General features: G+C 38.6%; 1 protein-coding gene across 2 annotated transcripts in view; it reads left to right on the top strand.

Annotated features, from left to right (window-relative positions):
• NRXN1 (neurexin 1) overlaps positions 1–17,312 on the top strand; it is a 994,129-nt gene that overhangs the window by 442,926 nt on the left and 533,891 nt on the right. For both annotated transcript variants that reach the window (XM_079791723.1, XM_079791722.1), the window contains 2 exons: positions 5,287–5,670; positions 11,867–12,070. In XM_079791723.1, coding sequence (XP_079647849.1) covers positions 5,287–5,670; positions 11,867–12,070 — 588 coding nt within the window. The remainder of the gene's footprint in view (positions 1–5,286; positions 5,671–11,866; positions 12,071–17,312) is intronic.

The following is a 17,312-nucleotide window of genomic DNA, read 5'->3' as shown; positions in this document are numbered from 1 at the left end:
CCTTTCCTCTCTGAAATCAATACAAATATATTTTATTCTTTCTCTATAGATGGACATTTAACTTTTAACTTTTTAAAAACTTTCACTGTTTTAAACTTATTTATAAAGGAAGTCATCATATTATGTTTTTATGCATAACCATCAGAATTTTTGTAGCATAGATTCTGATAACTGGAATTGCTGGGTTAATTGCATTTTAATTTTTAAGATAATGACAGGTTTTTTACTAACCAGCTGTTTAAACTTACACCCTTATCTATAGTGTATGAGCTGTCCTTTTTCTGTCAATCTTGCCTCTCACTAGATATTTTCAAGCTTTTATATTTTGTTCCAACATTTATTTCTTCTTATATTGCTTTAATTCCTGAAATCCCTGGGCTTATGAGTGACGTGACTCCCAGTAAGCAGAAAACATATAGTAATAAGCCAAAAACAATATACTATATTTTTGTTTTAAAATAAAGTTTATTTTAGTGCATAAAGCAGAACAGGAGGAGTTCTGTTAAAACTAATACATAACGTTTTTTTAAAAAGACACAGAAAATTAAGATGGAAGAAAGGAATTATCCACTCATAGCCCCAATACTCCAAAGCTTTCATTGTTAATATTATGGCTCTCCCCCCCCAACTATCTATATATTATGAGAATTCTATATTTTGCATTTTGCATTATATAATACAATTAATTCTCCATTATGCTTTTATCACTTATATTATCTCTTTTTACTGAGTTTGGTTTTGTTAATAGACTAGGAATTTGACAAGTACCTCTTTAAGTTTGTAGGTTTGATTCTCTTCTGCAATGAGAGGTGTATTAGAATTATTGATAGATAAAATTGATATTTAGCTAAAATTTATTTTAAGCAGTAACTTCGTAAATTTTATTCAAAAAGGAACCCTAGTGACCCTCCAGTCAATTCCTTTATTTTTGCATAAGAGCCTAATGAATCCATTATTTGGCTAAACTTGTCAGCTAGTTTAGTTGCAAAGCAGGAGCATGAAAATTGGTTTCCTGTGGCCAGGCAAAAGCCGTTCCAATTACAGCCCACCATTTCCTACCCCCTTACTTCCCAGTCACTTATACTTTTACAGTAATTTAAAACTTGAAACCAAATGGACTTATTCTAAATCTCACCTTCACTTCATGTTTCTTCGCACCTTGTAAGCTAATCTTTTGAAGTGGAGTAGCCAAGAAAAATTGGATGGAAAAAAATAGTGGAAAGGAACAGGTTATAAATAGCAGATCAAATTGTAAAGCTGATTTCCACTTTTATAACTAAGAACTGTCTTCAATAGTTTGCCCCCTTTTACATATACTTTCACATAAAATGTGAATTTATTATTTATGCTCATAAATGTTCTTAAATACAGGGTGGGGATATCTGACCCATGCATATGCTGGATGTGACTCCTTACGTTGAACCCAGGCCTAAATTAAAGTTTGAGTTCCCCTTGGATTATATTTGGGTTGAAAGTTGGATTATATTCCTTTTGCTTTTTTTCCTGTCTTTCATTGTTGCTTCTTCCCATGAGAATTCTAAAATTGTCTCTCTACAGGATAATATGGAGCTATGGGAAGAACATCCTTATCATTATGATGATAACCTCTCAATCCGTGTCTTTACAACCTGGTGCTGAAGTGAATTTGGAGGATCATGTCTAGCATTTGTATTAAGAAAATTATATAATAGAAAGAAAATGTCAGATTGCCTCAGTGGTAGTAGAGTTCAATATTTTTTCTATTAAACTTTTGTTTCAGTGTGTGTGTGTGTGTGTGTGTGTGTGTGTGTGTGTGTGTGTGCATATTCACATGTGTGCACTGGCTATATGTGAAGAAACATGTGGATCAACTTTAGATGTTGTGGTCAGAAAACTAATCACAAAGGTAGAGTGAGTATCTTCCTCTGGCCACAGCAAGTACATCCATGAAAACGTCTGAACTTTCTTACCATGCTTTGTTCAGACCCTAAGACACTATAAGTAAAATTCAGAGTCCTACTCACACATTCTCACTGTCTAACTGTTCGTAGGTGATTGTCGGAAGTACCTGGAAGCAGTGTTGCCCTGGGAGTGTGGGCACATTGAATATGGAAACCGCATGGTGCACCCAGCTATGGAACTATGTGGGAGTCAGAGAGAGTGGGTGTTATGCAAACCACCGAATTCCCTCATCTCAGGGATCCTTCAAGCATCCTCTTAGTGTCAGACTTAAAATATCATGAATAAGGACAATACAGTTTCTCCAAGTGTTTCTTTTTTCTTCCCTGAGCTAAAACAAGTTTGTTCCATGAATAAAAAAGGATTGTGGGAAAAGTTATATATTTTTAAGAACATATTTCCACTCTTGTAAAACTTTTTTATTGTTCACTTGCTCTGTGTCTCTCTCTATCGGAATACTATATAATCACTAGGGGCCCGATGCACGAAATTCATGCAAGAGTAGGCCTTCCTTCCCCCCAATGCCGGCACCAACTTCCCTCTGGCACCCGGGACCCAGGCTTCCCTCGCAACCCCAGCTTCGTCTGAAAGGTCATCCGGAAGGACGTCTGGTCTAATTACCATATTATGCTTTTACTATTATAGATTTCCAGTTGTCCTTCTTGAACTAATTGGAAAAAGGGGTGTTACTCTTTTATCTTAAAAATACAAGTCACTGTGTTCATTGCACCCAATCCTTTGCCACACAACTCTTTGCTTTTCATATACAATTTGTTGTTGTTTTTTTAATTTTTATTTATTGGTGAGAGACAGAGAGAGAGAGATTGATTTTTTTGTTCCACTTATTATTGCATTCATTGGGTGGTTCTTGTATGTGGCCCAACTGGGGATGGAACCTACAACTTTAGCATATCTGGATGATGCTCTAGTCAACTCAACTACCGGACCAGGGCAGTACATTTCTTTTTAATGTCCACCTTTTCTTTTGTCATTAGCACTCCCTGTCTCATCATTTTCTAACTTAACACTGGCTGCTGTGTGGGAGAAGGGATCATCTGTTAACCTGCTTCTTGTTGTGCATGTTGGACAGTTAAAAATACATGTAATGAAATTCTGTTTAGAAAAGTGTCACCATTCTCTCTCAAAATTATATCTCTCGTTACCCCAGACTGCTATGTTTTATATTTTTCTCAGTAGGATCTTATGCTACCTCTTGTCCCTAAATGAGTTTTCCTCTAGATGCTTGCACAGATGTGAACAGTAAAAATGAGTACTTTGTCGCTTTCCCTTTTGCTGCCTCCTTCTGAAATGGCGATTACACTCTCCTCGTTGGAAGGCCGGAATAGCAATACCTTTGAGTGTTTCTCCCCTAGGAGCTTTCTTTATTTCTTTCTGTGGAAGACTAGAGAGACAGATGTCCTCTTAACGACCTGGCCACCTGCACTGTCTCTGTCAGCGGCTCCCACGCCCTCCTCCCTCACACAGACAGAGCCCTTACACTGCCCGTGCTGCGGAGTGCCCCTCTGCTGGGGTTTGGAATGCCCCTGGCACCATGCAGAGACGGCAGCCGTGCCCTTAGATGCACGTCTCCCATTCATCACAGGCCATATTTTCATGTGGAGCTGGTCTTCGGTATCCCATGAAACAACTGACATGCATCTTCCTACCCACAGTACACTTCCCCTGCCTGTCCCTACTTCTGTCCCCATCTTCTGTCTTTAGGCCTCTCCTGCGGGTCCGCCCCTTAAATCCCTGAGGCTCTCTGTCAGTGGCGGGCATGGCACCAGATGTTTTCTAATCCGCTTTCTCTCTTCAGACTCCTCCTGTTCGGCTTTAACGTCTAGGCCTGAGGGAAATCTGGGATAATCCAGTAATGGGTCAGTGTGGTGTTCTTTTCTGGTATCATATTTGCATTTTTACAAAGATCCTTCTGGAGATAGAATATTGGTGGGATTTTGAATAGTCTGGTGGTTCAGGAGGGAAGTTTTGATTGTATCTATCTTCCATCTTTCTTTTTTCCTCCCTTCTTTCTTCTTTCAATGGGTTCCACAAGTATTTTTCTGTGATCCTCAAGGAATCCCATGTGAATGTCTACTCTTCCTCCTATGCTTAGAGCCAGGGTCCTGGATATTTATAAACTAATAGAATTATTTTATTCTTATATTTGGAGTGAGGGGGAAGGGATTTTTTCAATTTAGATAAGTAACTAGTTTGATTTTTAAAAAAGTAAACAGCAGCCCTGGCTGGTGTTGCTCAGTTGGTTGAAGTGTCATCCTGTACACCAAAAGGTGAGGGAATCAAATACTGTTCAGGGCACATACCCAGGTTGTGGGTTCAGTCCCTGGTCGAGGTACATGTGGAAGGCAACCGATCGATGTTTCTCTCTCTCTCCTTTCCTCTCTTTAAAATTAATTTTTAAAAAGTTAAAAAAATAAACAGCAAATTTAACTTGGTTCTTGAGATTAATCATGACACACAGCATTTATTCAGTGCTTATTATAAACTAGATACTTTACTAGTATTATTTATTTAGTACTCAGAACAACCATGTGAGGTAGATCATATTCTTTTTTTATGGCCATATACCGAATGAGTAAACCAAGACCTAAGCGGTTAATTGCTTGATTCATGTGGCTAAGAATGATTAAGTCAGGCGTTGACATAGATAATCAGTCAAACTATTATATTCAATAAAATCAATCAAGTCAGTTTAAGATGGATGCACATGATCTTTCCTTAGTTCACAGGTGCGTAACAGCTTTAAAAATGAGTACTAACCGGGGAGAGTCTGCCTTTATTCCTGAGTGGTACAGAATGTCAACTTCTTCTTTCTCTGTCTCTTTCTTTCTTATTAGTGATATGGAATGCCAATTTCTCTTTTCTTCTTTCCTTCCTTCCTTCCTTCCTTCCTTCCTTCCTTCCTTCCTTCCTTCCTTCCTTCCTTCCTTCCTTCCTTCCTTCCTCCCTTTTTTGGCTAAACTGCGAGAGGCTGACAAACACTCTGTGTTGGCTGTGCACTTTGGATTTTATACCCAGACCACCACAATAAAACGAGGCATCATTTTGCTAGCAGAGGGTCTTGCCTTTGTTTTGTAAAAAGTGCAACATCTGTGATGTGCAGTAAAGCAACGTGTAATAAAATGAGGCGTGCCTGTGGAATCATTTGAGTTACAGTCTGCCTTAATTCCACATCTTTCTGTTAATTTCACTGAGAAGTACAAAGACTTCCTGGGAATAGGAAGAAAAATGTAAACTTGTGCCCTCCAGGAGTTCCATGAAAGCGGGAAAGGGTCATGTGTGGAACATGGTGCATGCTGTAAAGATGTGTGTGTCTACTGTCTGCCACAGGTACCATTTCCGTCAACACCCTGCGCACCCCCTACACTGCTCCCGGGGAGAGTGAGATTCTGGACCTGGATGACGAGTTGTACCTGGGGGGCCTCCCAGAAAATAAAGCCGGCCTCGTCTTCCCCACCGAGGTGTGGACTGCTCTGCTCAACTATGGCTACGTGGGCTGCATCAGGGACCTGTTCATCGACGGCCAGAGCAAGGACATCCGGCAGATGGCCGAAGTGCAGAGCACCGCGGGAGTGAAGCCCTCCTGCTCCAGGGAAACAGCAAAACCGTGCCTTAGCAACCCTTGCAAAAACAACGGCATGTGCAGGGATGGGTGGAACCGATACGTCTGTGATTGTTCCGGAACAGGCTACCTGGGCAGGTCCTGCGAGAGAGGTAGGGTTCCCAAAACCGAGCCGCTGAACTCCCCTGGGATGAAAAGCTCCTTCCATATTGACCTGAAACTTGAAATTGACCGTGGACACATAACGTGTGCTCTGCTGAAGTGAGCTCCCCGCAAACTGGGCAGTCACCCCTGACAGGTCCTTGATGCGTCCTTAATGATCTTCAAAGGACCCGGTTCGGGAAGACACGGCTTTTTAAGGATATTGCAGGAATACATATGTGGGTATTTTGTATCCTAGGGTATGAGCCTAAGCAGTATAGTAGACAATAACTGCTTTCTCTTTTGCCCAGTTTTTAAATTTCAGGCCACTAGAAAGTAAAGGCATGAAATAGGCACATTTATGGAATCCAGTGCTGATATCTGTCCCCCCAAATATAGCATTAGACGCAGGAGAATTAGGGTAGCCTGCTCATTTCACTGCAGTCACCTCACCCAGGTTTGGCATTTGAAAAGTAAGCTGGCTTTGCATCACCCACGTTACACCAGCATTTTCAGAAGTGCGCCCCAATTTCTAAAGCACCTCCTTACCTTTGCCCTGGACCTAACTGGTCACAGATGATTCATTGTCTATTCGATATGAAGGCTTTGTATGTCTGTTGGAGCTCTGAGCAGGTACCTTCATTTTCTTCTGTGTTAGGAGGCTGAGCTACATTCCTTCTACTTTTCCTCTCGATTTAGAAGGAGAAGAATAAGGGTTAAAGGAAGGGTGAAGGGGGAAGGCTGTCACAGTTCATCTGCAGACCAGGCTAAAGGGAGAAATAGCAGAACAAGTAGGTCTCAGCATGTCCCTCTATCGACCGAAGAGTTTCAGATAAATGCTTTAGTTGCTACTCCCATTGCCACTCATTCTCAACAATGGAACAAAAAAATCGATATGAAAAAATATTGATGAGTTTTTCCATTGTGCTCTCACACTCTACATAACATCGCTGTTAGCCATTAACCTCAAAGTAACTGGCATCTATTTTCTCAGCTACGAATAGTTAGTCTTTTTCTTCCTTTCATTTCTACAACAGTTTAATACAACATCTAAGTTAACACTTTCTAGAGACAAAGTGGTGATTTTCTAGAATCCAAAGTTGAAATATGACTTTGGTTTTTAATCTGAATAAGGAGGATTGTCATTTCATCAGCTCTATTATTAACATTAATCAATATGAAAAATAGTAAGAATAAATCTAATACTCACCTTAAATTACCTAACAAAATACTGTCTCTGTTCTGTTATACAATTAGATGGGTCAATAGATGGGTCAATATTTTAATAACATTGATGCATTCATTCTCCTAATTGCAATTGCTGTGAATTGTCACTAGGGGTTAGATATTTCTGCGCAGTTTTCATATGTAAGGTGCATGTGGTCTCTGTAAATTTTCTCTTCTCATTTTCCCGTTTAATCTCAGTTTGCTTGTGTAGTTTGGTTTTTAGAAATACCAGAAGAGACCAACAATAACAACAAAGAGACAAAGCTCACGAGATGTATTACAATTAGTCATCATGGGAGATGAGCAGACCTGTATGATTGAAGATTTTGTTTTTATTTTAATCACTCGAAGAGCCATCTGATTTCTGATGCCTCCTGCTTAAGTGAAACTAGAACAGGTGATAGCCGCACCCTCACAGGCGTTGCAGAAGCCTTCAGTTAAATATGCGTGGTGCACCACCCTGTGGCAGTGTCCCGCTACTACACATGGCAGAAATAAAAAATAGAAATTGTAGAGCTTCCTGAGCCAGAATGAGGGAAAGGGAGTATTTATATATTGCAATAATTAGAAGGAGGGTGGCAAGCATATGCAGATTTGCAAATGAGAATTTAATAGCAAGCTTCATCACTGGGATTCGACATACATTTTTATCTGACAGATGGCTGGAAATTTCTACAGATTTCTTTGTCTCCGGGTTGGTTATGTGTGGAGGAGGAAATGGTCGTTTTGTGTGTATTTTTTGTTTCTGGACTACCCGGCATATTGTGAGTAGTCTTTGATTTTCGGAGTTAATTTTCTTGTTCATATCATGGCATCTCCTGCGAACAGGGTGATGTGGGTGGGATGCTGTCATGCTCAGTACCACAACGTCTGGCTTCTGCCCAGTGCCCAGCTTTGCCCTAGTTCAGTCAACGCAAGATGATGCCCAACCCTCAGGGTTTCCTATTCAAAATAAAGGAATGTTTCTCATTACACTCTAATCACCTAAGATTATTGAGCATATAAGAGTTGATTGACAACTTTTGAAGTAGATACAAAAAAAAGGCACTTAAAAAGTTTCCATTTTACTATTATTGAGCAATAGTTACTAACATATCAAGATAATGATTCAAAGTAATTAAAAAGCATGTTCAAGTCCATGGACAATTCAGCATGGGGAATGAAGCTGCAATTTCATTATGGGAAATCTTCACTCTGCATTAAGTAAGCAAAGGGGTTTATAAGAAAGAACAGAGTATTTGCTGACTTAGGAAAATAGTATTTTGTTTCTGTGTATTGATCCCATGAGGAGGAGTAATATATAAATGATGTTCAGTAGAATATGAATTAAATGCAGCACCTTCCCTCCTGCTTTATTTTTTTTTAAATAAAACTGGGACTTTGTAGAGATTCACTCATATAGAAATTATTTTGGGTCATGTATATGGTATAATCAGAGGTCTGCTTTATACTTGTGTGTTAAAATTCTAACAGATGGAGGGACAGATGTCAGAGCAATATAATTTGGCTCCCTGTCTGATTTTCATAGTTGATCACAATATGTGACTGCCTCTCGGCAAAACTGAGCACAGGTGTACACTTTAGGCTGCGAGAAGGAATAACGCAGAAGAGCAAATCTGTCAAACTTAACGACAAGGGAGAAGGAGATTTAGGAGACAAAAGTTGAAACTTTTCCTCCCCCACTGGGAAGTATTGCCTTGGAATTAGCCATGTGAAGGACTCTTTTGTATTCTAAGTGATAAAATAATTTTACTGATGTTAAAAGATGCTGCCAAATAGCATAACCTTCAAATGTCAGAATGCTGTTTACCATTTATTTGGCAACTCTAGGCTACAACCTTGTGCATTTTTTATTTCTTGGCTAATTAAAAATTAATTCTAGTTATGAGGAATCATTTAGGCATTCATTTGTCGTTTATCAACAGGTTATTTTCACATTGAGTATTGTTTAAAATGGCAATCACGGGCTCTCAAGTTTTATTATTTTACTCTGTTATTTCATTCCTGCTGCTTTTTGGAGAATGTTAAAGGCCAATGATCCTAATTATTTTTCCTACTTTGGATTGGATTTCAGTCTGTATTTATGATCCACTGCCAGACCTCTATATTTTTAAAAGGATGTTTCTCTACTTAGCTTTTAATCAAATTAAGCCACATTTCATAGAAGAATATGAAATCATTTAAAATATGAATATTGAATAATAGAGACTGATTTACAGACTGAATAACCAGGCGAAAACTAAAAATATTTTTATATTTTTATCTGTATGATACCACAGTAACTGAACAGTTGATAATGGCTTTTAAACTTGTATTCACATATTGTTTTATAGACACAGACACTGGTTGCTGTAGTTCAGGATAAGAAATAGTAAAGATCAAATTTCTTTAAGGATTATACTAGAAACACTTTTTCTGTTGTTGTTTTATAGAATTTACTGCAACTTTGCAATCGTGTTTTAATTATTTTTGGAGCAAGTTCTCCTAGATTTTTCTACATTGTACTCTGTTTTTTTTGTGATATGGCATCTATCTGGGAAACTTCTTCTCTAATTGGAAAATAATATGATATAGAACCACTATATTTTAAAGGATTGTATTATTTTTTCAGAGCTTAGGTCAGTGCCTAGCCATGGGACCCCTACTTTGGTCAATAGACCCCTTTCCTAATCTATCTTTTGCAGCACAATTATAAACTTCAAAGTAGACTTTAGTAAATATTTTTTTCATATTCATTACCAAAATTAGATTCCTCTTATAATAGGCAGAATAAATACTTAATTTTTTTTTTTTAGTGAACACATATGTAAGCTTGGTAACCAAATTGAAGGAAGTTCTTCAAAGTACCCTCAGTATTGAGTGCAATCATTAATTCAGTAAGTGTTTGTTGAGCCTCTTGCTGTGTGCCTAGCACTTTGGGGCACTGAGCTGCTGATGGAATAATGAATAGGAACATCCAACCTCTGTCCTCACCACACTTCAACACTTAGATTTTCTAACATTTGACCAGAGACAGGAATGCTGAAGGAACCAGCCATATAAAGATCTGGGGTGAAACCTCCTAGGACAGAGTGCAAATACTTGAGAGATGAAATCAGTGTGTCTGGGTTTTACTAAACTAGTGTGTGTGTGTGTGTGTGTGTGTGTGTGTGTGTGTGTGTGTGTGCGTTTGATGTGGGGGTGGGTGGGGGGTGATGCTAAAAGCTGAGGCCAGAGAGACAGACTGGGCCCAGATCACAGAAAAAGGTTAGAAAAATGAGTACAGCTTTTATTCTAATTGCAGTAGAGATCTATCAGTAGAAGGTTGGGGGTGGTGAGGGATTGTTTAAGCAATAAAGTGATAGATCTGATTTACTTCTTTAAAAGTTTGGCTTGGCTGCTGTGTGCAGGGAGGAAGACTAGAAGTGGGGAGACTTTTGAGGGAGCTATTTAGTGATCCAGGTGAGAGACTGCAGCAGAGTCTGAGGGACTTTGGTGGTAAGAGTAAGAAGCAAACGATTCAGGAAATGAATTGGAATTAGTGCCTTCAAGAATCGCAGACTTGCAAATAGATTGGACATGGCAGAGAGGAGGGTGAGAGAGAAATCAGAAAGGTGAAGGTCTGAGCAATGGGTTATATCATTTACCGAGATGGAGAACATTAGAGAAGGAACATGATGGGTGTTCATTGTTGGGGGAGTGATAGAGTAGTAAGGTACCTGTCATATTCAATTTGGAGATGTTCAATAGGCAATGGATGAATGATGAGTGATGGAGCTCAAGAGAGAAGTCAGGACCGTTAAGGAATATGAGGGGGAGTGAGCACATGTGTTGAGAGAGATCCTTTGTCATAAGGTGGACAGAAAAGAGTGCCAGGCAGAGACCCTGGGACCTTCATGTTTATCCGTTCTGGATGTGCCTTCAGTCTCATAATGGCAACAACTGATGATCACAGTATGTCAGAAGGAATGCTTGACTTCACTGACTTCTTGAAAAGTAAACTTGTAAAACCACAACTCCAGAAATACCGTCTTAATAATAAACATAGTTGCATTAGTAAAGTTAATTGCTGTGTCATGTATTTGGGTGAGATCATGAGAATTTCCTAGTTTGTTTTAAATCCACGTAGTTTTTCTTTTATTGGATGATAGTCTGCGTTATGAGAACCAATGAAAGAGCAGCATGACTCACACTTGTTTTGCAATGTTCTACCACCATATAGTGTTTAGCACTCAGGGGTGCTGACGATTTCTTAAAGCAGTCCGTTTGTGACCCACAGATTTTGCTATTTTGCTTTTTTATGTGTTTAACACTGTATTAAGCAGCTTCCCTCAGAAAGTAATCCGCTTTTTAGTAGCACACACCCACACACGCTCTTCAATCCCACCTGCCATCTTTAGGAAGTACATCGTCGCTGACATTTTAGTGATAGCTTCATATTTTCAGGATACCAAGGTTGTGGCCACAGGTAGTTTTACGTTCTAATTAAGTGCCCTTAGAATCATGAACTTTTAAGGCGAGCAAAGGCCTTAAAGATCCTGTTCCAGCAAATGAGGTCCTCTCAGAGCCTAGGCTGTTTTTACAGAGCTGGTCCATGGCTGAGCCATGTATACACATTCATTAAATAGTTGCCCGAGCTTCCAACCAGGCTCACACTGCAGATACACAGCAGAATCGATCTCTGCTCTTGAAAAGAGAGACACATACGAAAACATGTATGATCCAACACGATCAGTGCTATAGGTGGAAAGTGCTATGGGAATGAAAAGGAAAGTGCAGCCATATTTCCTCCTGGGTTTTAGCAGGTGCTTCACTGAGGACCTTCTCCCTACTGTGACCCCTCTGTTCAGCTTAAAAAAGAATTGCTCATTTCTGAAGGAGATGCGCTGAGCTTGTAGTCTTGTGTTCTATCTGAAAGTCTTTAATAGTCACTCTTTTCCTTTTCCAAGTCTAAATGCCCTAAACGGACCAAGAATGTTTATATTCATTTCTCACCTACAGAGGCAACGGTTCTGAGCTACGATGGGAGTATGTTTATGAAGATCCAGCTGCCCGTGGTCATGCACACAGAGGCTGAGGATGTGTCCTTACGGTTTCGATCCCAGCGTGCATATGGCATTCTCATGGCAACCACCTCCAGGGACTCGGCAGACACCCTCCGCCTGGAGCTGGACGCAGGGCGTGTGAAACTGACGGTCAACCTAGGTAACAGCTCACCTTCCCCCACTGAACTAACACCTTTCACTTTTTGTTCCGTTCTGCCTGCCAACATTTACCGAGTAGCCTGTTTGCCATGGAAAGTTAAAACACTTAATGGTCTCATTTCCATCATTTAAATTAATTTTGGTTTTTGGGGCATCTTTTTATTGTGTTTTTTTGTTGTTGTTATTATTGTTGTTTACCATAATTTACTGTCTTGTGATTCCTACCACTGAGGGTTTGTGAAAGGGAAGCCATCCATATCAATGAGGTTAATTGAAAAATATAAATCATTAGGCTTGCAGAGACCTCAAATCAAATTTCCTATTATTTACTGGCATTCTGATTGGCTATAGATGATATCCTTTCAGCTATATCTACTGAGATAACATATGCACCAAATATCAAATTTCCACTTTGTGATCTAGGATCAACAGTAGTTTTTCTTCTATTCCATGGGCTTCTCTTTCAATAATCGCCTTTGTGGTAGCCCACCTTTTCTGTCTGGAAATTCTGTGTGGTGATATTCTGCTATCAAACAGCAATCCACAACCCTTCAATGCCCAAAGTCTGCGGCCCTCAGCAAACAGCCACGAGAACACTAACAACACAGGCTCTTCTTCAGAAAAATAATGCTTTCCTGCTTCATCATAGAATTAGGCAAGAGTCACTACAGTAAAACCTCAACAACCCAGAGGAAACATGGGGGAAGGCCAGGCCGAATTAAGACAATGTCTGAATTGTAGAATTAGCAAAAATTAAACAGTTTTATTTTTAATTGCATTCGAAACACAAATTAATAGCTGGGGAAAAAAATCCTGTTAAGGAAAGGTGTTACTAGGCTGGTTTTAATGGATGGATAAGAATTATCCATAATTAGCACATTGTTTCATGCAGGTTGGGCCATCAATACATAGTAAAGTAGTTGAAATCAGCTTTCTTCCTAAACTTGACCTTTCAGAATTTGTTTGTTTAATTCTCTTCAGGTGGTCTATAGTCAGACTGAATGAAGAATTATAAATAATCTGCCCAATAATTTTCAATATTATCAACTCCAAGAGGAGTACAAATTTATGAGGTTTTACTGTATTTCCCAGAAGCAATAAACACACATAAAACTTTATAAACAGAGAAAATGAATAAGCAGAGGAAAACGTGAAAGTATGTAGATTTTAAAAAAAAAAGTAGGAAATGTGAAGAAGTAAGGCATTTATAGAAACCCCACCTACATTTTCTAATTGTGCTGGGCAGGATGATAGCTCATAAAATATGTAGTTCTTTCATTATATTCAATTAATATTAGTTAAATTAAGTTAGATAATAAGGGTGTTTTTTTAAAGATTACTGAAGAGTACACAGGACTCATTTTCTGTTCTGTTAGAGTTCCCTCTAGTGACAATGTTAGGTTACTACAGCCAGTCAAAATAAATTGACTAATTACAGTCAAGGGACTGATAGCCAAAGTGGAAACACTCCTGGACATTTTCCAACAGCAAAGCATTCTGTGGAAAGAGCTGTGTAGATGCTGGTCCTTGGCTGTTTGCAACCACTTTTCTGATGCGGTTGACGACACATGACAAACTCAGCTACATGGAAACAGAATCTAGGTTTACGTTTTTCCTGTTCCCCAAAGGCATTAAATTCTATGACCAAAACCAACAAATATTTATCTATACATAAAATAAGCATAAAACACCCCACATAGTCTTTTAAAGATAGCCCTTGTAACCACAGTCTGTCTTATTCAGATCAGACATTCTGTTCTTAAAGAATCTGCTCTTCTGTAAGAAGCAAGTATAAGAAAAGGAAAATCAATAGCAGCATTAACCATGACACTTATGGCATAGAGATAACATTGTTAGCTCCTCAGAGAGGCATAGGCTGGTGTGTTCTGAAGAATGACACTACGTCTTAGCCACTAGAGTTCCTAAAAGAAACATAGTGTTTCTGTCCTCCTCTGATTAATACAAGGCATGGAATCCAGCCAACTTCGGGCTGTGTCCTCATTGTCCAAGCAAAACCAAAACAAGACATTAGGGTGAGGTGAGAATAACTTCCACTTGCTCTCCATTGACCACCACGATCCTAAAGGATTCCGATGGCCTTTGTGGGATACTAGATTTTGGAGGTCCAAGATGTCTGAGCTTAGCTGAGCTTGCACCTGCACCCCATTGTGACGGAGCACTTTTTAATTACGCTGAAAACAATGATCTGTTCTTTCACAGATGGGGAGAAAGTTGCAGCCAGTCCAAGTCAAGCATCTTTGACAGTTAACAATTCTTTGTTCCACTTAGATTTGTCACCATGTAGCTTTGTTTGAATTGGCCATTTTTTTCAAACCTTCTAATGTTGTTTCCAATGGCGAAGTTTTATCACGATGAATCTGGGTTCTAGAAATATGTAAAGTTATGGAGTGGCCATATTTGCATGTGTCTGTCCCCGGAAGGGTGGACTGTGATTTTATTGGATGTCTGCAGCTATTACCTTGAAGGATAAATTTTCATTTTTCATCTATTCTTCCCCATCTAGATTGTATCAGGATTAACTGTAATTCCAGTAAGTGCCTATTCAAAATTCTTAAAATGTTATTCCTCCATTATGATGTAAGCTAGTCAAGAAAAAAAGAGCAAGAGAGAGGCATTTATAAAACTCATGAATTCACTTTTGAAGTATACCAGTCCATCATCTGGGTTGTAAAAATTCATTTTGAAATCTGTCCAGTTGAAGACTTAACAGCTGTAGTCCCTACCGCTAAGTGGTAAAAGAGGCGACAAGTGTTTCTTAACATGAGGTACAAATGCCTCTATAGACCTTTGGATAAGTCGAGTGGAATTTGTATTTTGCCAGATCTTGGACTCCAGTAACTCTCTTCTTCATGACCAAATTTGGAGGAAATACTATGGGTTCTATTTCCTTCGCTTACTGTTTTTATCTCTTAACACAAAAACAGAAAAACATGTAATTCCTTTCATTTTTGAGAATTAGTATAAAATCTTTCTAAATTCAACCCTTTACACAGGAAAATGTGTTTTTTTCAAGTTATAAATATACAGAAAATTACTTGTCTAAAGAAGTTTTTCTTGTTCCTAATGAGTATTTACATGATGAATTTTTACATCCTAATCATATATCTGCAAAAATAACTAAATCTGTGATATGCATGCCAAATGATTAGTCAGAAAAGATGCATGGACTGAGTTTTATTTGATTGTGGACTAGAGAACCTGAAAGGATACAAGGACTGTGATTTTATTTTGAGTTGTAGTCTTATCTAAAGAGCACATTTATTTTCTTTCTTTACATAAATATTTAGATTTTTTCTTTTCCAGGTTTTGCTGACCACATTAAAGACTCTCCTCCAATGTTAACAGAGTTGTTAGCTATTTAAATAAATGGTTCTTACAAGTTTCTAATCTCTCATGGTCATCATCAGTAAAGAACTTTGTCTCTATCCTTACAAAATGCTGAATGTGAGTTGATGGAGTCTACACCCCAAACCACGGGCTGTGTTTCCAAGTGGCAACAACCCATCCCCTGAGGAACCAATGGTGGTCCTACACTTACAAAACGAGATGCTTTATCGAATGAAATATATACTACTCCAACCACTGTGCTTCTTATAACTCAGATCTGTCTTCGCATATTTTAATATTCATTTTAAACTAGCAAAAAAGATGGTCTCTGATCATAGCAAGCAAGAGGTCATGCAATCATGACTTAAGAAAAATTAAATGAATAAACTACCATCTCAAACAAAATAGCTCCTGAAATAATCTGTCAAAACTCTGCAAGTGGAATTTTTCAGGTGCCCACCATCTCCTCTCTTCTCGTTCATACTTTCTGAGCAGGTGCACAGACTTTGCAGCTCGAATCCCGTGGTCCAGTTTGCCTTCAGCTCTAGGGCACTGATGCAGGCAAAGTGGCAACTCACACAGATCTGTGCCTTAAGGCAGCTGTAGATATTTTGATTCTTCCTGAATCTTAGGAAATCCATGTGAGAAAACATATGTCTTTTTAGACTTCTGCTTTATATACTCTTACAATAAAACATGGGTTTTACAATTTATAAAATGTAACCACGTAAATGCTAGTGTTTGATGGAAATTAATCCAATGAAATGAACTGTGTTCTCCAGCTACATAAATTAATTTTCGAAACATGTTTATAGTCTAACTACTACATTCATGCATTACCTTCATTTGGCTTATAAAAGTCTGATATTAAGTATAGTCATTTTTTCTCTGGATATTACAGAGAATATTATCTTTAAGGATAAAATAATTTGTGATGGGTGGCATTTTCCCCCTTTTAAGAGGTGCTACATTTAAATTACTTGAACTAAATGAATGACTGTGAGTTTTCGGTACATGCCTTGTACAGGACTGCAAGTGACTTAACTTGACAGCAGTCCCAGGAAAGAGCATTCAATGATCAGGTAATGTTTCATTTCCTTTACCTTTGTTTTATTTGTGGAATCTTGGGCAGGTTTAACAAGAACCCAAAGTTCTATCAAGAATTTATGTTACTACTCCACTTTGAGGAGAGGGAAGACATTATATATCTAACAATGCAAATCTAACTTACAGTGATTAAAAAAGCAGAGATTTCCACCCGGAGTGCATTTCCTACCCCATAAAAAATAAAAATAACTGGCAGGTTAATGAACGTTCATGTATTACATTTATGACCTTTGAGTCATAAGTTTGTCTGAAGCTGAGATGAATGTACATTGATTAAATCCCAGCCACATACCACCACCGTCTCTAAAATTCATACCATACCTAAGAAGATATCAGCTGTATTATGAAATTAATAGGAAATACCTTAATTGATGTATTTTAAGAATGTTTCCGCTGGAAATATATAAACTATAACATAAAAGATTACCTTGCGTTGAGAGTTAATATCAAGCTTTAAATGATTAAGTTTTAATGAAAACCTCCTCAAATTTCTCTCTACTCACTCAGAATTGCTGTTTCCTATAGTGGCGCCATCCTTCCTCATCTCCATCCTACCCCCACCAACCCCAGTTTACAGCAGATGTTCCTTGATGTGCAAAAGAAGTGATGCATAGTACCAGACTGTCCAATCTTTGCTGTTGGAAAATAGGCAGTAGGTGAGGGGGGAGAACATCTGGCTGTCGGTATTCAGACCTGTGTGAGGATAAGAGATGGCAGATATGTTTCTTTTTCAGCCCTTCTTGTGTCAGTAGTTTAAATACAACAACAGACTCTTTCATGGACTGACT

Source organism: Cnephaeus nilssonii (genome assembly GCF_951640355.1).
Source record: "Cnephaeus nilssonii genome assembly, chromosome: 15".
NCBI lineage: Eukaryota > Metazoa > Chordata > Mammalia > Chiroptera > Vespertilionidae > Cnephaeus > Cnephaeus nilssonii.
The sequence above is the reverse complement of the archived record's forward strand: the minus strand, read 5'-3'. Positions and strand labels throughout refer to the sequence as shown.